This window comes from Trachurus japonicus, chromosome 19 (genome assembly GCF_045865225.1).
Source record: "Trachurus japonicus isolate A0001 chromosome 19, Traja_1.0".
Taxonomy (NCBI): Eukaryota; Metazoa; Chordata; class Actinopteri; order Carangiformes; family Carangidae; genus Trachurus; species Trachurus japonicus.
In genome coordinates, this window is record NC_140925.1 from 7,515,096 (window position 1) to 7,541,531 (window position 26,436).

General features: G+C 40.3%; 1 protein-coding gene across 22 annotated transcripts in view; it reads right to left on the reverse strand.

Moving 5' to 3' along the window:
• Positions 1-1,199: 1,199 nt before the first annotated feature.
• Positions 1,200-26,436, reverse strand: part of LOC146967304 (calcium-activated potassium channel subunit alpha-1a) — an 83,653-nt gene continuing 58,416 nt past the window's right edge. For 4 of the 22 annotated variants that reach the window (XM_085761140.1, XM_085761139.1, XM_085761146.1 and 1 more), the window contains 11 exons: positions 22,431-22,463; positions 18,988-19,081; positions 13,843-13,966; positions 13,228-13,452; positions 12,544-12,736; positions 11,379-11,492; positions 9,930-10,060; positions 8,899-9,093; positions 7,209-7,327; positions 6,846-7,067; positions 1,200-2,798 (listed from right to left, as the gene is read on the reverse strand). In XM_085761140.1, the coding sequence (XP_085617266.1) occupies positions 2,777-2,798; positions 6,846-7,067; positions 7,209-7,327; positions 8,899-9,093; positions 9,930-10,060; positions 11,379-11,492; positions 12,544-12,736; positions 13,228-13,452; positions 13,843-13,966; positions 18,988-19,081; positions 22,431-22,463 (1,472 nt within the window). In that variant the 3' untranslated portion in view covers positions 1,200-2,776. Of the gene's footprint in view, positions 2,799-3,729; positions 3,759-4,394; positions 4,397-5,645; positions 7,068-7,208; positions 7,328-8,898; positions 9,094-9,929; positions 10,061-11,055; positions 11,149-11,378; positions 11,493-12,543; positions 12,737-13,227; positions 13,453-13,842; positions 13,967-18,987; positions 19,082-20,440; positions 20,774-22,430; positions 22,464-25,034; positions 25,209-26,436 lie in introns of those variants that run through there. The other 18 variants (XM_085761130.1, XM_085761128.1, XM_085761143.1 and 15 more) reach the window with 14 other exon arrangements.

Genomic DNA, 26,436 nt, shown 5'->3' on the forward strand with positions numbered 1-26,436 from the left:
TAACTTTGTATTCCATCAAGTGAACACAGCTCTCCTTAGTTGACCTCTGCTTTAATCAGTGTTGTTTTCCGGTGTTGTAGCTACATGTGTTTATTATAAAGAGCTGACACTGTGGCTGGCAGGTGGATCAGGGAAATCAGCGCAGCGGCCTCTGCATGAGGTGTTAGACTATAAATATTATTGGCATGCTGACCGTCTCCCACAGCGCCTTGGTGTGTAAAATCGTTAACAAGCAACATGATGGGCCCTCTGCATCCCCAAGGTGAGAATGTGGAGAGTGTTTTTATCAGCCATTATCCCGAGGGTGCAACGAGGTGTCCCGTGTCATGTGATGTCTGGTTATCAGAACATGCCTCCTGTTGTCATCACCCAAGAAGCCTTTATATATAAATATAAACAGTCATGACTACAACTGCGTGTCCGTTGGGAAAATAAAAGACCTGACATAGCACAGAACACAATACATCAGCTTTTAATTTGTGAAAATACAAAATGAAATCATGTACAATTTATGTACAAGCCTATTTGTACAAGACAATAAACTGTATTTATTATTGGGTATTATGACATAGTCAGAAATATCAACTTAGCACTGTCATTGTATCCACAAGTCAATGTGCTAAAAGAAAAATGCACAAAATAATACAAACTAGACTGCAATGCCGAATGTCTCTCAACCCCACAGGTACTGGCAAACAAGAACACACTAGAAAGAAATAGTTTACATTAAGCTTTACAGATTTCTTTGAGTACATAAAAACGATTTGATATCAGCCTCTGCGATTGATGATGCATCATTTAAAATAGTTTTAAGACTAATTACTTACTCCAGTCCCTTTTTTTTTTTTTGCAATCTCCAGGGAATTACAGCCTTGTGTTAGGAAATTCAAAAACTTTTTTTTTCTTTAAAGAATGGTCTCTGAGCTGGCGAGATGGAAAGCAAAGAGGAAAGCACATTTCTATTTTTTTTTTTTTTGCTCAAATCCAGCTAAAGTAGAAGCCTCTTTTCGCAGCAGTGGGTCTTCTGGCGTCCTCCGCTGGCTTCAGCACTGCCTGGCACATTACTGGCACTGAGGGATGGATGGCTTGGATGTTTCAGTGCCAGTAAAAATGTCACAACCTCTCTCTTATTACATCCAACGTGAATCCTCAGCTAGACCGTGACACATATTCCGTAGAGTATTGATTTCATGGATTGCTTTTTCTTTTCTTTTTTTTTCTGAAGTAAAGTGACAACAGTGCCAATATAGCTATGTTGTTTTTCAAATAAGACTTAATTAATAACAACTTTAATTCACTATTCTGGCCTACGAACTGAAACAAACAATAGATGCCTCATCAGATGTGTATACATTGTTTTTATGGATATATCAGATATGTAATAAATCACCAAGATAGATTATATTCAGAACAAAAAAAATGATGGAAAAAAAGCCAAACCCACTTTTTTATGATAGAGCTGTTTTTCATTTATCTACAAAAAGCATGAGCATGTCTGATTATGGCATTGAGATTGGTCATGGAGTACATACAAGCGCTTAATGGCCTCCAAGACAATCCTGTGTCAGGCAGTGCTTACAGCCAATGGAGGACTTAAAGATGCCCACTTCATGCGATATGTGGCTTTTACATTCAACTCACTCAGACTTAAAAATATGATGCCTTTCTAAATGATAATATTTGGCTTTGCTGTCTATGGTGTCATAAGTTAATCAATTCTGCCACTGTGTTTGAAACGATGTAAGATGTTTGGTTCTATTGAAATAGTGCCAACAAAACAGCTCTATCATATTTGGCCATTACAGTAGCATAAAAAAAAGAAAAAGGAAAACAAAAAAAAGTATTTTCTTCCCCTGGAGCAATTTTGCAGATACTTAAAAGCTTTACTCTGTAAGATTTCTGGGCTTTTTGGACATTGCAACCAAACAGTGACACGAAAAACATTTATAACAAACAACTCCAAAAAGGCAAAGATAAGACAAAAATTTAAATGGATAGAGATAAGGCTGGAGCCAAATGCCATTTACGCATGGGCACTGGCCATTGTAACTGTCACAAATGTTGTGAATTAGCTCCAAATGGCAAAGGAATCACTGAGAGTCAGTCACTAGCAATGCCATTGTGGTGGGATCGCAGCTGGATGTAAAATACACATTTGAACATACTGTACAGAATAACTCTGCAGCACTGGGTTAAGGAAATGCATTAATAGTAGTAGTTGTTCATCAACAGCTAAAAAGGCAACTTTTATAATTGCAAAATTTGATCCAGTAATCATGATAATCGCCGCCTTTAGTAATATTAGTCATTTTTACATTGCTTGTCTCCTTTAAGTGACCCTCATTCCCCAAAATGGAACAAAAAAAGTCATGGAGTCTGGTCACCACTAAAGATTAGCTGTGCAAACTAATAGCTGAGTGGCTGCGACACTTGAACTATGATTGTCTTTATGAATATTTCATGTATCACTGCTTGTACAATAAGCTTGCTGCAGCGGTGAATGAGGGAAGCGGTTTGTGTTTCATCTAATGTCAACTGATGATTTATGTTTGCAGATGAGAAGATATCCCGAGTCCCAGCCCCGACACCTACACAGGAAGGTCTTCTGAGAGCCGGGGCGTCCAGGTGTCGGCGCGGTTCTCAGGCTCAGCACTCGTCCTCTGCTTCTCTGATGGGTGGAATTAAGCTGCTTGTGGATTTACACTGACTGACTTGGTTGACGGCGAGAGTATTCACAGGCTTGATCTGTATGGTCCGCAGGTGGGTATTCTCTGGCTCATCTGTAAACCATGTCTTTTCTGAGAAAGAGCCAAAATCATATAGAGACAAAGAGGAGGGGACATGAGACAGTTAATGCTACATGGCCACAAATTACAATTTCAGTGTCACCAGTTTGTTTTGTTTGTGTTTTTAAGTGCACACAGAACATCCGGAAGACACTGTACTTTTCAAAAGAAATTATTGTTTGAATTACTGGTATGGAAAGAAATTCTGACATGATAAAAAAAAGGAGGGGAAAAAGCAGAGGTATAGTTTTAATGGCAGGTAAGTATCATTCAATGTCCCATTGTCCCACTTTTCACCTCTGCAATATCACACATCAAAATGTTTTTCATATATACCATACTGCCATTGAAGCATGCTGTTTTGTTGGGTCAGCAGACATGCAGGTCACTACCCAAACAAAATCCTTTTCCATACCTCACTGTACTAAATTAGAAGTTAATACTTTAAACTTCACAATTCATACATAGTATATGTTTGTTTGTTTTTTACTCTTTGAGGGCTTCAGGCTGTCTTTTGTTTTGTTTTTTTTGGCTTGATGCAACTTTCTTTTGTTATTGAGGGAAGAAATAGATAAGCTGGCAATAGTATATCACTGGTGATTCATCCACTTGGCAATGTCTGCGGTCATGCATTTTCATCGACATGACTTGAGGCTGTGGTGCTACAGTGCATTAGCACCTTTGCCAGCAGACACAAGTTGCCAGTAATAAAACAACAAACATGACTCGATAGGGAATGAACTAGAAGCAGCATCAAACCGTTGCAATTACACAGTCAAACCTAAAGTGAGAGGTACTGCATAGGTCATAACCATGCGCTCCTGATGCAGCCATTTGGGAACACCAAACTACTTGGCTTTCATTCAGAGGGCAAAATGTCAGCAAGGACATGACTGTGTTTAATGCATTATTTAACATCATGCATAATCATTCACTTCCATACCTTGGCCCACTCTATGCATCCTTGTTGCACTTTGGAAAAAGAAAGTAGTACTAAATGTAAGCTAAATGGGAAATACTAATATGACCATTAATAACAGGAATTGCACAGTATGATGATCAGAGGCATAAGAACAGCAGATGCTCTCATTGCATATGGATGTAGAGTAGGTTAATCAGTGCGGTGCGACCAAACAACACAACTAAAAGTAAAGAAAAACAGAACATGGATCATGTCAGAAAATCTTTAAGTGCCATTACAATGCATATCGCCACTGTAGCACGTATCAAGCAGCCATATTGTATCCATGCCTCCTGCCAAACCATTTGGGGGATGATGTTGTCCATGTTTCAGATGTAATTTAAAACTGAGCAAATGAGCAACATGCAGCTATCATACCAAATGTGTCATATAATGTACTTTAGTTACCACAAAAAAAGTCCAACATAAATGTATTTCTATAAAAAAGTGCAATGTAAATGAATTTGTGCAGCTCAACATGTTTTGTCTAGCACAGATTACTGACCATAGAAAGCCTGTAGTATTCATTCAGCAGCTGTGGAAATGTAAAAGTGCTCATTCTTTTAAAGAATATCAAAGAATACATATATTTGATTATTTTCTCAATGAAACAATAGTGTATTATTAAGTACTTGGAGAACGCATACCTCTGCCAGTTCTGCAAAATCCTTCTAAATATGTTCATAACAGAAAATCTTCAGATATTTGTAATTTAAATACATATGCTTATCCACTAAAAACCTACATCCTGTTTGGGTGTACACTGTAACGAGTTATGCTAATTTCAGTTCATGCTAGAGTATTAACAACCATATTCAATATAACATGCTCCTGGTTGTGGTTGGATTCTCTTGTTTTCTTAGACTTGTCCAGGTTGTAGGTTTGGGAATAATCATAAACCACCATCTGAGTGCTGCTGTCTTGGAGTAGTCCCTAAAAATGACAGGATTGCCTTTATACAACTGAAAACTACAAAGATTACTGTGAGGATCTAAACCTGTACAGTGCTTTGTCATCAGACATGTTTGAATACTGGGTTGTAGTTTAACGTGGTATCAGAAAACCTTACACTCCAGTCGGTACAAAGTTTGACCATACAGTAGAGTTGTTGGTGTTCATTGCGGTGGCAAACCAAGAGTTCTCTGTTGTACACAAGTAGTGATGTGCAAGCGGAAGGAAGCTGTCCAGGCTTGCTTGTGTCTGGGGATTCCTGAATTGATGGGTAGAAAATAGTAGGCCAGGAGGACTGAAGCCTCTATGGTTGCAGGTGCACATGTACAGGTGTGGGAGGAATCTGATGAGACTATAGAGTAAGTAGCTTCTGGTTACACATTTGGTTATACAGGAGTGGGAGTGGCCGTGGGATCTTGCCTACCGAGGCTGACAGTGTCGTGCGCCTGTGGAAGGTTTATGTCTGTTTCCCTTGTGGTGATTTGTTGGGGTACTACTACTGATTATGGGATCCTAGGGTTCTTGCTACAAGAGTGAGAGCTGCGTCCGTATTTTCAGTAATAAGTCAAGCATGATCTGCACTATGCTCTGCCAAGAATGATTTTTCGTTGTTGTTGTCATGGAAATAATGTATACTGTAGGCCCAGATGAGGGATGTCGAGAGTCCAGTTTGGTGACTTATGGACAGAATCTCCGCCTTTTCACAGATGATGTACTGTTGTTTTCTTTAATAACCTATGACCTCCAGTACACATTGATACAGGTTGTAGCAGAATGTTTTAACATGAGCACTTCCTTATTATCGTTCACTGATGAAAATGTTATCACTGGTAATCTTCCAAGTAAAAAAAAACCATGATGTTTGGCAGCCAAACATTCACTAAAATGCCTTGAAAAAATTATAAAATAACACTGAGATGTGACACTTACATGTGAAGACAATGTAATTATAACGGTGGTGTAGCTTTATTTATAAGTGTAACATTTGCTGCTTGCAGATATCTTGACATAATTTATACGATATATAAGTAAAAGTAGAGCATTTCAGCGTTAATGGAAATCAACAGGACATGATGTTCATTATTTCATAGACATGACAAAATATGAACTTTTAAGACATGTCATTTAAAGTGCAGTTCAAGTACAGTAAGTTTCAGCTTTTATTCAAACAAGACAAACACAAGTTTTAAGAGAGCAAAACTTGGAATGCTTTAAGATAGAGAGACCCAGTGACTTTTATCACAGAGGTGAGAGTGGCTACACAGGTATAAGTTTGAAATGTTTGCCAATTGCTCCTCTTAGACACACTCTGTTCTATTATAAATTGTTTTGGCCCATATCAAACATATAAAAAAAATACTTTCTTTTGCCACTAGGGCCCTTCTTTCACATTTTGATTAAGATAGTATCATCTCATAGAGTTATAATTGGTTCTGGCCCTGTAGGTAAGAGCACCATAGTGAAGCCAGCAATGAAAATTTGAAATTATTATTATCATATTATATATGATGTGAACTTAAATAAACCTTAAGTACGATCCAAAGTAAAACCAGGATCAAAACCAGGTCAGTAGTTTTGTTTTTTTTTAAAGATGAATTCATCATCTAAAACTGCACAGCCCTTGTCTACAGGTGTATTTGTCTCAAAGATTACTATAAACAAAATGTAAATTCAGAATTCATTGAAAATCAAGAAAACATTGTGTTAAATTATGACAAAAAAAAAGACTCAAGAATAATGGAATTATGAACAATCCTGCTAAAAGTGTACTGTAATTCTTGGCATAAAAAAATGTACAAGAATGGAAAATTCACAACCACAGTAACAACCAATGAATGGAAATAAACCTTAAGTGCGTGGAGGGGGGGGGGCGGGGGACAGAAGCCCTTTGTGGTTGCCTGCTTTGCCCTTTTTACCGTAGGATGGCCCCGCTGAAGGGGCAGCTGTTGTGTACTGCATGGTGTTATTGAATGCACAGTAAGACATAAAAGTAACACATACATACACATTCAGACGAACATACAGACAATAGCCAGCCAGACGTGTTACAGTCTGTCTGGATCCTGCAAAATGACACACAGGACAACACTGTCGGCAGGCACTGTTCACGGACATAGAAAGTCAGAGAGCTTTAGAGGGGCACATACTTTTGTTTGTCTCGTGAGTCCCTGCTTTTGATGCGGTTGGTGCGGTTGGTTGTTGGGATAGAGTGGACGGAGGAGCTCTTTTTGCTGGAGGAATGGGACGAATGGGAAGAGTGGGAGAGGCTGGTTCGAGACTGGCCGGCGTTGTGGTCGAACTGCATCAGGCAGAATATCAGGTCTGAGGGCACCAGCTCAAACGCATACGGTGGATTGGTTATGACATACCTAGAGGAGAGAGGGAGCAGATGGGGAGTCGGTTCTAAATATAGTGTACTGTAGGTAGAAGTGATTATTTTGACAAAGCCTTGTTTTGTTTTTCTTTGTTTTTTTTTCAGCATGTCTTTTCAAGGACACGTTAGTACTCACCTTTTGGTACATTGGCTTTGTGCGTTTAGATGTGCATCTCGTAACCGATAGATTCCAAAGCACAGCATGTTGTATGTTTTCAGAGCTTTGCAAAACAGATCACCATAACAACCACCATCCTGACAGAAAGAGACAAAACCCACAGTCTGTATTTCAACAAAACAATGCTGTAAACATTTAATACTGGATATCAAGATATTGTATAGAAATTAGGCTATACATAATAATCATTTATATGGTCTTCATATACATCCAGCATTAAAAATGAGTCCTGGACTGATCCCTGTTTGCCTGCTACAGATAATGATGGGGAAAAGATTTATGTTGTAGCCTATGTAAATTATTGACATAATTTTTCAGTGCGATTTAGTTATTTCAGATGTTTCACAAGAGTGTTTATAAGATATGTTATAAAACATGAGGCATTAAATTGCGGTAATGTATTTTCCTGTTAGCATCTAAACTAATGAGCTACAATTTGAGGTTAGCTAATAGCTACTGTAGTTTGGCTTAATTTTTCCCTACTAAAAATCTCTTATTGAATGCAATGATAAAAGCAAAATCTCTATAACCTTTAACCTTATATTTTACCACACAGCCTTACAAGACAGTCCCTGTAGACAAGCATTTCCTCTAGGTCTTAATGAGATTTCTTCACTAATCGATTGGTAGTTTACAGTATCCCACTCTTCTTCAGTAAACTGCTCCAGCTCCTTCAGGTTTGATGGATGCCTGTGCCACACGAAGCAAAGCAATCCCATAACATAAGTGTGCCTCCTCCACAGTATACTCTGTGCTTTCATGGCGTCTTTGAAAGCCTCCCCCTTTTTTTTTTTTTACTCCTGTGAACAAAGAACTGATGTGACTTATCAAAAAGCTCTGAAGGACGTTCTTCCAGAGACACTGGGACTTGTCTACATCCATTTTTTTAATCTGCAGTCAAGTGTCCTCTTGTGACCTCTTAATAATATTAGTCACAACGGTCACAGGAACATCAGGTTGCTTAGAGATGATCTTATAGTCTTCACCTTGACCCTGCTTGGCAAGTCTCCCTTATCTCCTCTTAGCTCCATTTAAATTGGATGAATAACTGATTATGAGATTGGCGATATCACAGCCTCACAGACAGACAATAGTCTGCTTGAAATATCACAACAATCCACTTATTTATCACCCCATCTAAGTACCAATAATTATGTTCAGGCCATTTTAGAAGATCTTTGTAGAATAAGCAGGAATTCGGCTCATTTCACAGCTTCTTTGTTTTATTCTGTAGCAAACCAAAGGCATGCATACCTGCATGACGAATGAGCTTTTTTATTTCAACACTTCAACTCAATGAGGTGCACCAACACGCATTAGTCATATAAAATGGCTTTTTTTTCAATTGAAAGTCTTCCAAAAATCCTCCATAAACTGGAGCGATGTAGGCTACAGCTGACATCTTATAGTGTGTGAATGTATGAGTATGAGATGTAATTGTCAGGATTATGTTCACTAAATTTATCTGATGATGATTCATTTGGATTTATCGTTTTATTTCATTGTCACTGAAGACAAAAATCCCTGTTACCTGAACTCTGTATCACAGCCGTCCCTGTTCATCTAAACCCTTTCACTAAAATCAGCTCCCGCGTTATAAGCAGACAAAGATATGTTTGGCCCTTGGGTGACAGGACCAGTCACTTACCCCGAGGTCGGCAAAGGGCCCGTCGTACAAGGCCAGCTGTGCCACGCGACACCTGTCCCTGTTTGCCAGGGTCTGTGGCGTGCTGTAGCCGCCCCGTAACGCGTTCTCCTCCGCCAGCAGCCCCTCCAGCTCCGGGGTCGCCCCGCCTGTTACCAGCGTCCGGATCAAGGTGAGGATATTATCATTGAAGTATGTCTGAAGGAATGAAGGTAGAGGGGGGTGAATCCTTAAGCAAACGCCAGCAAAGTCACAACTGAACCTTCTCAAAGTGCCAGCCGGCCCGAATGGTGCTATCTAACTCTTCCCTGTCACGTCACATCGCTCTACACACCGAGTGAAAAGACAGGAGAATCCAATTACTGCAGGTTACTTTCACTCGGATCAGAGAGAAACACAGGAAGTCTGTGTACACCTTCCGTGCTGTCCAGGCATACATCCAACAGCTAAACTGCCGATTAAATAAAAAATCTGCCTAACAAACTTCATATTAAACATAAAGAAGTGTATTACACCCTAAGATACACTTTCCCTGGTGTATCTTTTGCTCCAATCTCATTCTTACTTTGTTAATTCTAACAAGGGCAAATGTCTGCCCCTTTCTTTTCACTACAGTCTCTTGTCTCCCCCTGCTTGTACGGCACGGTGACATCTCCCTCGGCTGCTGACAGCACTATTGACTAAGATGATGGATGAGGGCTGTCCATTAGGTAGCATTACCTTTGTCTACACTGCAGCGCACTTGAAGGCAGCTTTGCTCTAACCTCACTCAAACTGAAAGGCAGACAAATGAAGCCATCATACCAGGACAAGTTCCAGTCATGTCATCTATTGTTTTAACGAGAGCAGAGTGCACCTACGCGTCTATGTTGGGGACCAGAGGTATTCTGCCATCTGTCCCCGTATCAAAAACTCAACATTTCTTTGCATATTTCAGACCGCTGACAGATCTGATATGTCATCACACAAAAACCTCTTTCACAATCTTTTTATATCTGCAGATTAGTCTGAAAGGTAAATCAATTCTGACTTACAGCACTCATTAAGGAATCCAGCACACTGACTGCAAAGGCTGTCCCACAGGCAAAAGGCTGAGTGAGGTATAACTCTGTGTCTGGGTCGTCGTCGTCATCTTGGTCCAGGAACTGAACATTTGAGTCATTCACTGTGGGATAAACATATAGATCTAGTAAGTTATTTACATTTTTGCTTGTTTGTTTTATCCACGCTAAAAAAACAAACAAAATAGATCTCTGAGATTTATTTGTGGTTTGAAAAAGCATGGATTGTGTGCTTAAACATACATCAGGCAAATAAATGACTGACGTGAAGAAAGAGGAGGACACAGAAGTACAGTGGTTGTGCACAACAGTCAGACACCGCAGATATGGACTGTAATAGAAATCTCTATATGATAAATTCTCCTTCATTACATTTGAATTCGGACAAAATTGTCGTTTTCTTTCAATCAGCTGAAGTAAAACTGTGTCTCGTCTTTGTGTTTGGCCTTGTGACCAAAATTCCTCTGCCACATTCCATATCCAGGCCATTCATGCACAATCATGACACCATGCATATTGTCAGAGCTTCTGGCCTTGATTCAAAGTCCTCCTGAGGTCAATATCAGTAACACCAATATGCCATTGTTTGTCTTGTAAATCCAAGACAGAACTTCCAATTACTTGTACTTGCATGTCAAAACAAATGAAAGTATCTCATTGCCCCAGAACCTTCTTTGAAGATGTCTTTGAGCACAAAAACACATGCAGTAGCTGGAAGAAAGTAATGATGTAAAATTTAGTTGAAGAACTGCTGCTTCTGTGAGGACAGAAATAAATGTCAGTCATATCGACAGGGCTGAGATGAAAGAAGGGCCAGAGAATGTGATCCGACAGAAGATGCTATGAAAACAGCCACAAGGACTTCTGAGGGATCAAAGGCCTTGTAATTCTTAGAAAAATAAAAGGGAAAAATTTTGCTTTGAGAGAACAGGCCAAAACAAGACAGGCAATTTCAAACCAGAACCAAGGGTAAAATGTGCTCAAAGTGATGCTATGGGAATGGACTGAACCTCTTGTGCAGTGAGAGAAATCAAAAGAAAGCTGATATGGAGGCAGTAGCAGTTACAACACTGCAGTACAGGACAGAGGCACTTCTTACCAAGCTCAGTTATCATTTGTATGCTGGTCCCAAAGCTTTTATCCTGACTGAATGAAATCACAGGCAGTTTTTTGCCTGGCTTTGCTAATGGTGCTAGACAAGTGTTAAGGAAAAACAGTTACTGGAGCATGTCAACAAGGGACAAAAAAACAAAACACAACATAAAAACTCAACTTTTAGCACGTTAATCAGGCATTGACAGCTTGTAATTGCAGAAATTGTGTTTTCAGATCTGTTTACAACTACTTAACTGGGAAAAAAAACATGCAACAGTACAGCTAACGTATCAATCATCTGATACAAACACACAGCAGCGAGCGTACCTAGCTCTGTTATGATGGGAATATTTGCTCCAGTTGTGACAGAAGTCTGCCTCACTAATCCATGGACGGGGCTGTTTTCAGGAGAAGATCTATCCATCCCCGGCGGTGTGAAGCCTAAAAGCACATAAAACACACAACATGAAGCACATTCTGTTAATGCAATATTCAATACTTTAACAGAGACTACAAACAGGCACATCAGCAGAACTAATACACTGGGGCTATTTCATCCATTCCCGTCTACTGCCAAAGCATAAAGTTGCTGAGTGCGATGTTACTGTATTCTTGACAAGGTCCAATATTAGTCTATATATAATAAATGTGACACATAGCTCATTTTGTTTCCCTTAGACTGTGTGTGCATGGAGACGGAAACCTTTTACACACACACGCACACACGCGCACACACACACACACACACACACACACACACACACACACACACACACACACACACACACAAACAAACAAAGAAAAGCATGTACAGTATGGAACCATGAAATAGAAAATAAGTGACGCAAGATTGAATTCAGATTGACTTGACAGTCCTTGCTTTCTTCAGACTGACAAGTAAGCACATTAAATCAGTGATGCTGTATGTATTATACATGGGCCATGTTTTGACATCCATCACTTACTGCTGACTAAGGCAAATGCGAGGTCATACACGTATTAGAGGAATAATGAAAATTGCAGGGATCTCTCTCTCTCTCTCTCTCTCTCTCTCTCTCTCTCTCTCACACACACGCACTCACTCAGGTCAAAAGGTTTCTAAAAGCATATCTCTCAATGTCAAAGAACGAACAGTATTGAAGGCCGTCTTGAGCCGGCTGCTTGCTTCATTTGCTAATTAGAAAGCTGTAACATGTAATATTTATGGATGATACACATAATATTGGGCATACGAAGCGGCTGAAGATATTGGGAAAACTAAAGCCGTGTGGAGCCAGGTGAGGCTGTTGTTGTGCCGAAGCTGTGCTTGTTGCCACCAATTAGGTTTGTGAAGAAAGCAGTTGTTACAGTAACCTGAGGAATAGTCAGTAGGGTTTAGTGTCAAATGCAGTGACACCAGGTCAGCCAGGCAGCACCCAGTGAGGGATATTCTGTGTGCCAGGGCCCTGTCCCTTACAGGCAGTGCAGTGAACTATGATAGGGCACTCCTTACCTTGGGAATTAGCCTGCAAGACCCCGATGCTGTCGTCAAACTGCATGGATTTGATGTTGAGTGACGCCAAGATGCATTCTTTGTCCTGCAGTGATGCGTCGTCAATATTGTTCTGATTGGCTGACAGAATGACACACATGTCGCAGAGGTTGATGTTGACAGCCCTCAGATCTGCCCGACTCAACGGTGTGCCCTTTGAGAGAGAGTGAAGGGGAGAATTTGTTATCTCACCTATGTGATACACGAGGTAAATGAAAATAGAGCCATGTGATGTTTCGAGTGCAGTTCTTGGGTTCAGGGTTGAGATAGTTCTCAAAGACGGGACAATATTTTGATTTAATAATGTAAAACTGTGAAATAAGATGTGAACCATACTGAGGCAAAATGGTGCTAAGGGTGGGGTGGTTTATCGTTAAGATGAACCATTATTCTTTCCCTGACTTTAAGCAAGTGCTTGAACTCAACGATAAAAATATCAATCACTAGTCACTGGAAGTGAATGTTATGGAGAACATAATACATATTATATCCAGTATTTATAGTTTGCAGATATGATGCAAATATTTCCTCCTATTAGCTAAAAACATAATATAAACATATTTGTTTTTGCAAACAAATTGTACAAGTTGTATATGAACATAGTCTTGCAGCAGTACAGATAAATGTACATTTTGCTGTACTCACTGGCAGAATGGAAACTTTGGGAAAGTTGTGAAGAGTCTCCCACTCTCTCTTCAGATACTCGAGGGAGCCAACAAACACGATGTGCTTCAGCTCATGGTAGTGAAAGTTGCTCGCTCTCAGGGGCATGACAAAGTTTCGGAGGCCAATCAATGCTGATTTCACATCTCCAAAGATGCACACGACCACGTGGCCGCTCAGAACTGTCATGGCTGCCTCGCTCCGGGTCTGAGAGGAAAAGGAAAGAAAGAAAGAACGAGGGATTTTTTAAAAAATGGCTAAAAAGATGTTTATGGCTGAAATGTTGCATGAATAGGCTTTTTAAACAAAGGTTAATGCTTTCTCCTCTTTTACTAGGCTGCTCAGCCAGTAAAATATATCATGCGGTTTATGACTGCACTAGACTATGAAAGTAATTTGAAAAATGGCATATGTATTAGTACAAGAAATGTTCTATGTACAGGGCCCCCATATACCAAATGACAAGTCAAACACCTCATTAGAGTGTTTAAGTGCCCTGTCAACCTCTGATGGTGCTTTGTGACATGACACATCTGTCACCGGGGAGAAGAGTGTCAGGGAAAAATGACGTGTGCCGCGTAAAGGAGCAGAACCCACCAAGATGACCTTCTCGATGTCTTTGGACGGGCACCAGTGAAACATCCCTGTGGAGTCGTATTTCTTTACATTCTCGTCCATGCTCTCAATCTGCTCGTTCCCAGAGATGAGGAGTGGGTCATGTCTGATCAAACAAGAGAGGAGGGAGGGAGGACATGAGAGAATATCACATGACAAACACACATAAACGGTGACTACTGTAGTAGATTAAATTGACCTAGTTCTTTGTATTACTTTGTATTTGGAAATTATTATAAATGATAAAGGAATAAACCTTAGACTATCTTGATATCAACTATCAAAGACACAAATTACTGTATAATGAAATTTTACGATTTGTTTAGTCAAAACAAGATTACAGTGATGAGGAAAATCAGGCGAGAAGCAAAAATTTAATTGAGATAAATAAATTGAAATAGTAATAAATAAAATATACCAAATTAAAAAAAACAATAATTAACAGTCAATGTAAATATTTAGGGATCTCCATCACCCGTATTTCAAAATAAAAAAAATAGCTTTTCCCTTTTTCTTGCATGTGCTCATTCCTGTCAGAGACCATCTGCAGAAATGCCAACAACACTGCCATGTCATCCAGCAGAGTGACATCAGCAGCGGCAGCCAGGCGGAAGGAGATGGCAGCAACACACTGCGCTGACTGGCATGAGCACGGAGATGCAATTACGCCCCCTTACTGCATACAGCTTCCGACGTAGTGTGCTGCGCCGTAAAAGCTTTAACAGACCAGACTTTAAATATTTCAGCAATTTGCCCAATCATATTTGCTTTCCAAAGTGAAGGGCATTAATTTTTAAACGCAGCATCAGAACTACATAAACTAATCTCACTGAACGCAGCGGTGGTGGTGGTGAGCTTCACGCTACCCAAGGCTGACCATGAAAGTGGTTTCCAGACATGAGAACCTGCGGTTTGTACCGCGCTACTTCTGGTCAGGGTGATAACAAGATATATTGAAGATACACTTGAACAGTTTTCACCAAAAACATCATCTGACTTTCAAACTCTTCCATGTTCAACCCTGCCTCCTCAAAAACAGAAAAAAACTATTTAATAAGTAAATTAATTAGCAAAAAAATTCAGACCCAATGACAGATTGTGTTAAAGGACTCCATTTTTTTCTCTCCCATTATGTATCTGAGGCTTTTGTCTTGAACCATGTCTCCAGTTGTATTTGAAGTATTATAATTCACAAAGCTTTTTGCCCAGAAACATTGTTCTGTGCTGAACTAAAATCCTGTTGTTCTATTGTTACCAATTTAACTCATTTCTTTTCTCCATCGTTCCATTTTCTAATCTGTCTATCACTGCTTGGTGGCGGTGGACTATCCCAGCATGCATTATGAGAGAGGCAGAACATATGCTGAGCAGGTCCTCAGTCACACACACTGCACAAAGACACCTCCATTTAAACTTACATCCAACTGGATGCGACTGGACAATTATGGCTACAATCAATGTTTCATATAATACAATAAGAATATGGTTCCATTTTTTATATTTTATCACAATATGGTAATTTAATGAAAAATTTGGACTCAAATGTATGTCTTACCTATATTGTGAATTTAAAAACCATTGATAAAACCATCAAATAAAACACTGTATTTTGTTTACAGTTTCCAAATTTCCAATTTACCTGCCCTGCACGTCTTTCAAGTGTGAGACAAATCCACACAGACAAAAGGGGGGAGGAAGAAAAAGAAATATCACCACAACCAGCAAATGCGGTCAAACACGACCAGCCACAGTGGTAACTACAGAGCCGTCTGCTGCTGCTGCCCAACACAATTCCCCTTTGCACTAAATCAACTTTGTCAGATTCAGATCACAGCTGAAGATGTTATCTTCTGAAAACATGGACAGCAGCCTTCTGTCTCTGTCGAAAACCTTTTAAATACTTCAAGTCGTCTCCCCATAAGAAGAGCATCTCTTTAATCCATGTGAGTACTTTAAAAGAATGCTACCTTAAGTAATGCGTTAAGTATGCATGAAAGTGTCAGCTGAAACTACCATCCCTCAGGCTCCAAGAGACTGAAGCCAAAAAAGCCTGCCTTTGGGCTGATATACCCCTAGGCAAGACCTGGATGTCCTTTCAAGAATGGAAGGAGTAGGAGAAAGAGATGTCTTTACTGCCACTTTCTACCTCTCAGACTCCAACCTGTCAAAGCCACTTTAATTTGAAAGGACACGGAGTGTGCAAATTAAACTCTGTGGTTGAAAGTTTGTAAATATTATCTCTTAAAAATATAGAACTTGTTGACTTGGGTGTGCAATGTAGGAATAGGAGTAAATAACCCCAAGTAAAAGTTTCATCACATTGAAACTGTAGGTCTTTTATTGTATATTGCTCCAACAAATTTTCATGATCAAGTTTTTACATTATTTATCAGTTATACTATAATTAATCAACATGTCTAAAAGTAGGGGGAAAAATCCCCATAATATTTCCTAGACCTCAATAATAATGTCTTGCTTATCTCACCCAAACATATTTTATTTAAAAGGATATAAAACAGCCAATCCTCACATTTGAAAAGCTTGAAACCAACAAATATATATTTACTGTTAATAAACTAACCTCTTAATTCAGCCATGAGTTGTTCATGACCATCATCCTCCTTGTTTCTTATTATAGTATATAGCCTCTCGGTTGAGTCTGAAATGCAATTTCTAATAAGACTGAAAGCATTTAGTGGTTTTACACCTCGGCTAAATATTTCATCAGAAGTCGAATGTTTCACCACTCACTCAGTGGTGCCGCTGTCACTTCAGTTTGTCCTTGTAGAGATGACTGGTGAGGCAGAGCTCTGCCAGGATAGCTATCGCTCACTGTCAGCCATGACGGCCTGTCACTACCCTGCACTGCCAATTGCCTCAGTGGTCCTGTAGCAGACATGACGTGTATGTCACGGCGCAGTCCGATGTGACCAAACACGTTGTGACATCCCACAATTAGATGTGTCTTATGACCCATCAAGGAGCCTGTGGAAATGGTGTTAATTTCAGTGAGCTCGTCATTGCTAAGTTCCAGACAGGACGAGTTAGTTTGCTGATACATCTGGAAACAGGAGACAGTTCTGCTTCCACAGCTGATCGCTTCTTTCTTTTGTGTGGTTTGTTTCATTACACAGAGGCGTCGGTGAGTGTCACTTCAGTAGGCGCACTTCCAAACATTCAAAATGATCAGCGCCGTAATTCCACTACTTCATTCGTAAGATGACACGTTTGACTAGACTTCACACGTCACGACCGCAAAACATAAGGCCAGGTGTCTTCTAGAGGCACATAATGACAGCTGAGAGAGACATAAAGTCGACTCTAGACATGCATATTATGCAGATTTTCTATTTCAGCATCACTGCACTGGCTTACTGTAACACAAGCAGCGAGGGCAGGCAAAGTCTTTGAAAATCCCTTCCCTCATGCAAACTGACAAAGACTTGATCTTCAAAACCCACAGCCAATCTGTTGATCATTACTTATTTACAAAGGCCTTGAGGCCGCAGGTCCTGTAAAAACACATTTGATATAGTATACACCCAGATGTTTTTTTCCCCGCTTGTTGCAATGAAGTATCCCTTAGGCTACCGCAGCGAATCCCTCTCCAGCATGTAGGCTGCAGAGACGCAGGATGAAATAACACATCCACCTGTATCGTTCCATGCATTAGCATGGCAAATAGATGGATTGGTTTGGTGGGATGATATTTAGCTGATGGCTATAGCATTGGAAAAAGCCTGGTTTTCATTCCCAAGAGTCTGGAAATCTCCTGGAGCGATTCAACTTTGACACCACTTTGAACCAAATCAAACAAGGGCAAACGCCCACCTGAACAAACAGAGGCCACAGATGAAAGAAAGATGCTAAATTATGCGAATAAACACTCCTTTTAGATATAATGCTAGGTCATTTTTTATAGCTACAGTACATTGTTAATCTGTATTGTATCTCAGTACTAAACAATATAGACATCTGTGGGTTTCATGCCAAATAAATAGCAACCAAAGTAGCTATGGGAACATAATGTCATCTGTCAGTTTTAATTCAATTTCTCTTCTACAGTTCCACTTTGCCTACATCAGGCTGCGGGATTTCCTTGTTGCCTGCCTTCTTTAGAACATGGCACTTAATGACAATGACTATTTCTATTATCATCCTTCTAATGGCCTCTTGTTGAATAACAGTGTTATCACCAGTCTAAATCAATAAGCGCAGTTTTAATTTTACAGGACAAGATAAAAGCAAGGTAGCATTTGAATTCGCCTTTCATTGTGATGATACATATCATCTGTGGCCTTACGTGCTGAAAAGAACTCAGAGGGATCCGACAATAGATGAATAGCCTTGGGCTATCTATCCTTTAGAGCCTCTCTGACTGCCTTGTGCTGTCATTAGTGCCAGGCCTGTTTAAGAGCTGTAGTCTGTGGGTGTCACATGAAACCTCGTGGCATAGAACCCTCTGACATGTTTTTCCATGAATACAGGAGCACAGAAAATATTCCTTAAGATGTTTTTCCATAATATATATAATCTAGATTTTTACTCAAACTGTAATTTTGTGTCCAATCTCAATACTTGACAGCTTGAAAAAATCTGAAAAAAGATATATCCACAAATATATGTTTTCCATTATAAACATAACAAACAAAACATTTTCAAAAAGAGTCCACAGAGAATAATCTGACTGCAGTTACCCTCAACCGCACATAGTGTTTTTAGCATCTTTGAAGTCATTGTGTTGCTTTTATAGCTTCACTGTTTAAGTTCACTTTCACTGCAGGCAGCTTTTGGCAGCTACAGTATATTCTACCTGCACAGCACCCAATTGCAAAGAGACTAAGTTAACGACTAGCCAGTGAACACAGTGAAGGATTTATCAACTAAAGATGCTGTATGCTAAAGTTGCTTTGCATCTAAGCAGTGTGTTGACAAATTTGTCTTTCGACTATTTTATGAAGTGATGATATATCGGTGTTGTGTTTGTGGCGCACTGTGTTGCCCCCAAGTGGCCAAAAAAGGTAGTTGAATTTAGCTAACAATTTTTTTAAATTACGATATGTTCTCGGAGGGATACTTTAGGGTGATAAACTAGTCAGTGCAAACATGTCAGCAGTAACATCCTACCTCATTATCTTGGGTGAGGAGTTTGGAGAGTTCCTCATGCCTCCGTTACGTTGCTTTTTTTTGGGCGATAGTGCCGACTGTTGGTCCTCCTCAACTGCAACAAAAGGTAGCGGTATGAGGGCGGGAATTATCAGAAGACATGCAAGAATCAACACCAGTCAACACCAAAAGAACGACAAGGCACAATTTGAGGTCAGTGAATTCAAAGAGATAGTACGGTCAGTGAGAGACAGAGTGGAGAGTGAGGTTGGGTGAACAAGATGGAGTGGACAGGACATTTTTACTCGTGTGCAACGCAAAACAGTCCAATGTTTGCATGATGACGACAAGATACATTAGCACATCATTTGCATGGTTGTGTATGAGGATGCAAACATGCAATTGTGCCATCATCAACCATCATGCCCAATGCTAGTCTCATCCGCTAATATCGAGAATTGCTGTAATTCATGTTAGCGATTTAATGATTCAGATAATATAGTGCCACAGATACATCAAGGGGTACTTGATGTACTTTAGTTTTTTCAATCCCTAGTTGGAATAAATTTCCTAAGATCTAGACTTGGATAGCTTCTCTGTTGACTTCACATATCACTCACAGTCTCGTTTAATTAAGGTAATAACCTATAAATATCAAGCATTCAGTAACATAAATAAGGCTCCTTAGGTGCCAACACTGAATCCGGTCTGGATTGCTGGTCTTTCTTCATCTTGGGAGTGACGCCCTTGGCTCATATAATTAGGTTGGTCCTTGTGCCAGAGTGATTTATGTACAGCTGAGATGCCCCTTGGACATTGTCTTCATCACTACACAAAACTGCACTGAGCTCTTCATAGGGAACGAATTACAAGTTTTAGCCTCGAGTAAAAGTAATCAGGCAAATATTTTCACAAGCTAATATAAGAGTCGTGGAAAACAGTTCTGCTCTGTGGTCGTCATTGGTAAAATAAACACAAGCAGCAAGAAAAGTGTTTTCGGTAATCGCATTTTAACAGCCACCATTTGTACTGGGAATAGCTTGTTACAGGTCATGAGAAATGCACTTGAGTATCGTTAAATGATCAACAAGCTGTCGACAGGTTTTTTTTTTCTTTTTTCTTTTTAAACAAAGAGTAGGCTCAAAGATCATGCTCTTCTCCAGATGAACACGGGGTTGAGGCGCTGCTAGCATGTCTAAGAATGACACCATAATGGAAAATGTTGAAGTACAGGGGGGCTTCCAGTGGAGAGGGAAGCTCCAACACACTGGCCCTTCACATCTTGCTTGGCCTGTTCAATATTTAATGTTTCACAGCTGACAGCTGCACACACTGGGTCATTAGTAAGGAATGCTACACATGCAACCACTCCAGCCTGGCAAGCACATGCTTTGGTTGTGCTGTTGTTGAGTACAGGCCTGCCAAACACGTCGAGGGGAAGGGGAAGGGGAAGGGGGGGCGCAGTAGCCCTTACAGTGCCTGTGACTGAGCGTGGCGTTATTGGAGTGACTGGGGTGGTATCTGTATTTCACCGGTAGGCTACGTGCCCGCTGGAGCCTGCTGGCGTCTTCTGCCGCCCTTGGTCGTCGGCCCACCTGGCCCCGGTCCCTGGAGCCCATGAAGCTCAGTCTCAGAGCGCACGGCTCTGCGAGGGGCAACAGACTTCCCTTGCGGTTGTTTACCAACGGGACAGACACGGGAGCGACTCGGCTACAGTTCCCCCTACAGACCTCGGCTGAGCTGTGGTTCAGTTTAGCTGACTTGTATTGATAAGTTGACGACTGGATTAGAAGGCCATCGTTTACTGCTAAATGAAGAGGAGTCAAAAATCAGCAGCTGTACAATACAGCAGGTTATTGCCTGTTTTTAAAGGATCATCACGCTCAAATCACTAACCCCTAGTGGTATGTAGCCATGCTTTTATCTTACATTTTATATGCTGGGGTTTTAATACTGTGTAGTTATCTGATATTTCAGGCTCCATCCCATTATAAGGAATTCAATTTAATATTTGGTGCTCACAACCAATCTTTAAGAACTCAGCTCCAGAAGGAACAGTCCCTTTAATGTACATAGTATGTTTGGTAGAACATTAAGAGTAAGTAATGATATTGTTATTTCAGTGCTATATGAATTCTTTTTCAGTCTTATCTTTTTGGAGCTGTGAGTGCTGACTGTATTGGGTGGAGGCACAAATCTCAGGGACACATATTTCAAAACATGGGTGCATAAGACTGAAACAATGTCTAGACACCACAAGGGGGTAAATGCTTGCGTTGTGATTTGGGTGAACTGGCCCATTAATTCTTCACGTTAACCACAAAATAGGATTTGATTTAAACTGACTTCAATAGGACCTGCAGTGCATATGTTAATAAAACATCTTGTGACTCTTATCATAATTAAAGCACAATCACTGCTTTTGGGGGGTAATCCTTTCTGGCACAAGAATGCTAATAACTGAATAATTAAAAAACCTCATTTTTATTAAACACCACTTAACCACTTGGTATAGCCACCAATGAAATGTTGGATTTGACATTTACTTTGATATTTATAATAAACATTAATTAATAAGTATGCTTTCAGGTGTTCCTGCAATTGTTATGCCACAAGAACAAGGAGGTGACAATGTGAATTAACAACAACTAGCTGTTGTGTGCAGTTTACGCCTGATGAGGGAGGAGTGAATTCAGTATCCACTTGACTATGTGAAATATGAAAGCTTACAGCTCCACTGGTGTTATAATGGAGGTAGAACTGGTTTAAGATAACATGATCGACTAGACAAAAGGAGGCAGAAGAACACGGTCCCCTTACTCCAAAAAATGGCTGGGAGCTAAAACTGGAGAATAGAGATGATTATTTCAACAGTCAGCTGTCTAGAAGATTATCCTCCCTGCTCCAGACCTCCACTATTCATCTGGCCCATGTCAAACATGCACAGCACTTCTCCAGGACAACACCATTGTGGCACATTTGCTGCCTATAACAAATCCTGTTAAAGTGGATGGGCCACAAGGTGCACACTCCCCTAATGGGTGCTCGAAATCTGAGAAAATATTAGACCAACTCTGGAGTCTTACAACTCTTGATGCCTCCTATCTGTTCTCAAAAAGTGAATCTGTTAAAAAATACTGTGTATATTTTCTTATAAATTAATATATTTACTTTAAATGTTTTTGAGTTGAACCTTGATTTAATTCATCCACTCTCACAGTGAAGCAGTAGCACCATCTACTGCTGGGCTGTAACTGATACCCAACACAAACCACGCTGGAACAATTTCGTAATGCTTTTGCATATAAAGTATAATGATGAATGAGCATAGACTGGACAGAGCAATGAGCAGCAAACAGTGGAATTACAGCAGGTCAGACAGCTCAAGTGGAGACAGCTGAGAATGCACACGTGAGGGGGGTTAGAAACAAATGACAAAAGATAGAATGGAAATCAAAACTTACTTGATTTGATATATCCATTATAGCTATTTTTAGCTGAGAAATAGCAGAGACAGATGAGAGGTTACAGGGAAGAACAAGGTTTTAATGAAAGCAAATTATAAATGACAACTGATAACTGAAGGCTGAGGGATTTCTCTGGAAGGCACTTAAAAAACAAAAACAAAACAAAAAACAGAGGTGCGCCCTGAAGACAACATGGACAAAGCAATGAGAAATAAAATACGGGTCAGTTAGGAATATGATTTTCAATAATGTGGTCAGTAAGCTTCAACAGTGAATCATTGTATTTTGTCTGTAAAACTAAGCTAAATCTGGTTTAAATTTCATTAAAGTTGTTTTTTTACATCAAGGTTTAAGGCTGCAATTAATAATGATTTCCATCAATGAAAAATCTACTTATAATTTTTTTAACAATTCATAATTATGTCAGTAAAATGTGCAAAAAGTCTAAAATGGCGATTGCTTGTTTATTCAATTATCTGTTAAAAAACTAAATAATCATTGATTTACTGTTATATATTACAGGGAATCATCAATTGAGAAGCTACAACAAGGTAATGTTTGATATTCTTCATAATAATTTCAGGTTTTTTTTATTAATTGATCGAGGTTAGCTGACTATCTTACTTCAGCGCACACTGAAGATAGTCGTTAACATGCTGTTGAACCTTGACGACTAGGAATTTAAACCGCATTTAGCCTGTTTTAACCTGAGTCTCTGGATGTCTCACCTGCATTTATTCCATGGATATACATTTAACAAGACCTACAGTATGTGACAAGATTGTGCATGTTCTTCTTTTTGAGTCTACTGTATAGTTTTGTGTTTCCTTTTTCCCTTTTCTTTCCCCAAAAACTATTTCCCATTCCTGTGCACCGCCTGACACAACCTGCACGGACAAATTGGAACTTTGTGAGTCACTTTTTGGAGCCATGAGTCCCACACATGCTCATTAGTACCTTATTTCAACCCCTTGCTTACAATAAAGGTCATGCATTGAGCTTAAGGCAGGACAGTGACAGCAATGTTCAAACAGGGACCTTGCTGGTCCTGGCATCTGTCGCCTGCAATCGGAGGGCGCGAACAGAGTCACAGGACTAACAGGCTAGCATCTGTCCCACAACGAGAGAGGAGGAGAGGGGCGGGGGCACTGGGCTGCCTGGTGGTTAGGAACTGTCAGGCTGAGTTTCATGACAACCGGTAGCACTCCAAAAATGAAAATGCAAACATAATTTCCATGTCAGGCCGTATAAGGCCTCGCTCCGCGTGTCTCCGGCACTGTGTCGACAGCAACTCCAGAGCTCGGCTCGAGCTTAGCTAGCCGGGCGATGCTCAGAGCACACAGCCCTGGTAGACATGTCGAGGGATGGAAACGCCCAGAGATGTTCAACCATACACAGCATGGTCTTTGATCAAGAGCCATTCACTAAAACTGTATGACAGACTACAATGTTTCCAGCAAATTGTATTAACGCTCCGCAAACTCAGACACATTCTTCATGCCTTCTGCTATATATCAGTGAAACTTAACATGCCCTCTGGCTTTAAAGGGGAATCACACTTGAATTAAGAATTCATATAAAGCTCAACTCAGTTCAGCACAATTCAGTCAATTCCAATAGGATCCAACGCTGTTCTATTGTCTTCTATTCCCCTTGCAATCCAATACGATGCAGCCCTGTTCCACTGCATTCAGCTAATCTTATACAATTCAATCAATATCATAAGATGAAAAACTCTGCAGGCTAGAAACTACAACTACTGTATGGGCTTCCTCATTTGCAATGCAGAGACTATACATCCAGTGGTTTGGTCTACATTTAATAAAACCAGTACATTAATCTCAATATGCACTGTCCGCCCCAGAAAATCCTCTCAGGTGTTTTTTTAGGACCGCCTTTTCTCTTGAATTCATTGTCAGTGGCATTTACATATACAAATATCTCAAATCCTATCCTGTCCACCCATTTCTGGAGGGTACAGTGGTGAAACAGTTTGATTACATGGATTTTATTTGGGTTATTCTTGAAAAGATGAAGTTACCCTCTCCAGTGACATCATTATCGCATTTTCTACACTCCTCTCAAAACAAATAATTTGAAGAAATGCGTGCAAATCCTCCACTGGGATTCCCAAATTTGAGAGTGCATCAAGAGATTTGTGAAGAGGATACACAGCTGTACTTTCCTCATGGCTTCACTTTTAATTGCTTGCAAATATGTCGGTGAGGTCACTGGAGGGGGAAGCACACCATTCTTTCAGGGGAGAATTAGTTTTCACACAAAATTTAGCATTAGTGATTGTTGACCGATTTAGCTGCAGGTCAGTTTGAATTCACATTCTCTGATTAAACACCAGGAAAAACAGTTACCCAGCATGCTTTGCAAGAGCTACAAGTCTCCTCCAAAAGTAGCAACACAGGGGGGAGGAGCACCAGCCGGCTGGAAATCATAAAGCTAAAACACTAAAGCAACATCTATATCCATGACAGTGACGACACAGCTGCTAGAGTTAGACAGCACGCGAGCTGAAGACACACACTGCAAAGTTGACACAGTGCATGTAACAAACACTGAAGAGCACATGTCATGGCGACAACTTACAGGCACGTAAAGTGGCTGAGCAATCATTAACAGAGACAGCAGAGAGTGGGATGTCGCGTTGAGGGGAGTCCATGTTACAACGCACATTAACCGGCATGCAAGAGCAGTCCCGCTCTGAGCGGCCGCAATCAAAACAACATGCCAGTCTCATTTTCTGGTAGGCGGGCTTCTTGGCTATAGTCATGGGTTCAGACGAGAGGAGAGGAAGAGCAGGTTAATGCTGAGGGTCGTTCTGGAGGAAGAGGGGACAAATGCAAGACAGCGCACAGAGGAAGGCTGCTGCTGGGAGACACAAGATTAACTTTATCTTGACAGCAAGCAAATGTCAGATTAGGAATTTGGATTTTTTTTCTTCTTCCCCCCACTTATTGTGGTTTATTTAGTTTGGGTCATTTCTAGGACAAGTGTGGGAAGTATCATGAGGCCCTAGTGTCTGTGGTTTTGGGGGTAAAAATGGGACATGAGTGAGGGTGGGATGAGGGAAACAGATCATGTGTTATATTTGACACTATGACTCTTATTTGCACTGGGTCCATAATATTCTGACTGAGAATGGAAACTCCTGGACAAGATGACAGAAATTTGACAGTGTTTCACATAAAACAGATTTCTGGGCCTCCAGATAAATCTGTGAGTGCGTCCAGCAAGGACAAAAACTAAAAGGCCAAACACTTGTGCGAAACTGTAAAAGACCATAAATTCACATGACATCCTCCTCAAGTAACACATCCTGCTCAACTTTACTGTTTGTTCCAAAACATCCTTGATGTCAGATGTGCTGGGAGAAACTGTGCAGTCAAGTCTGTGAATTATATCTTTTGAGCTTTGTGTGACATGATTTATTCTTTTTATCAAAACAGATATAATGAGAAATGTTCTTCCTCCCTTATCCTGATGGCTTTCCAGCTGTGCTCTTCTCTGAGGTATGTTGTGTTTGTCAAAGGACTGTGGGGACACCTGGTGGTGATCTGGGGTATTACTGACTCCAGCAGGCATCAATGAAACTTTGAGGATGTTGCAACAGAAACCTTTTAGTATATAACAAATTTTAAAAATGGGTTGTGTAGGTGAACTGTTGGATTTTTTCCCCCCAAAATCATCATTGATGATCACTCTAGTTGGATATTTTCTTCAATTTAACAGCGTGCACATGACAACGGGGTGGAATCCAGGCAGCATCAACCATTGTACATGCAACATTTACAGTACAGTCAAACAGTTGCTTGAGTCAAGGGTAGCAGGCTGTGTTTTCAAGGGGATATGAATACGCATTACTCACAATATATCACTATAAAGTGAATTTTTTTAAGAATAGTGTGCCATGTTCCCAAGCAGCAGGAAAAGAATACATCAGATGTTAAGATTGAGCGTTAGCTGTGGGGAATCCAAGTGAAAGAACAAC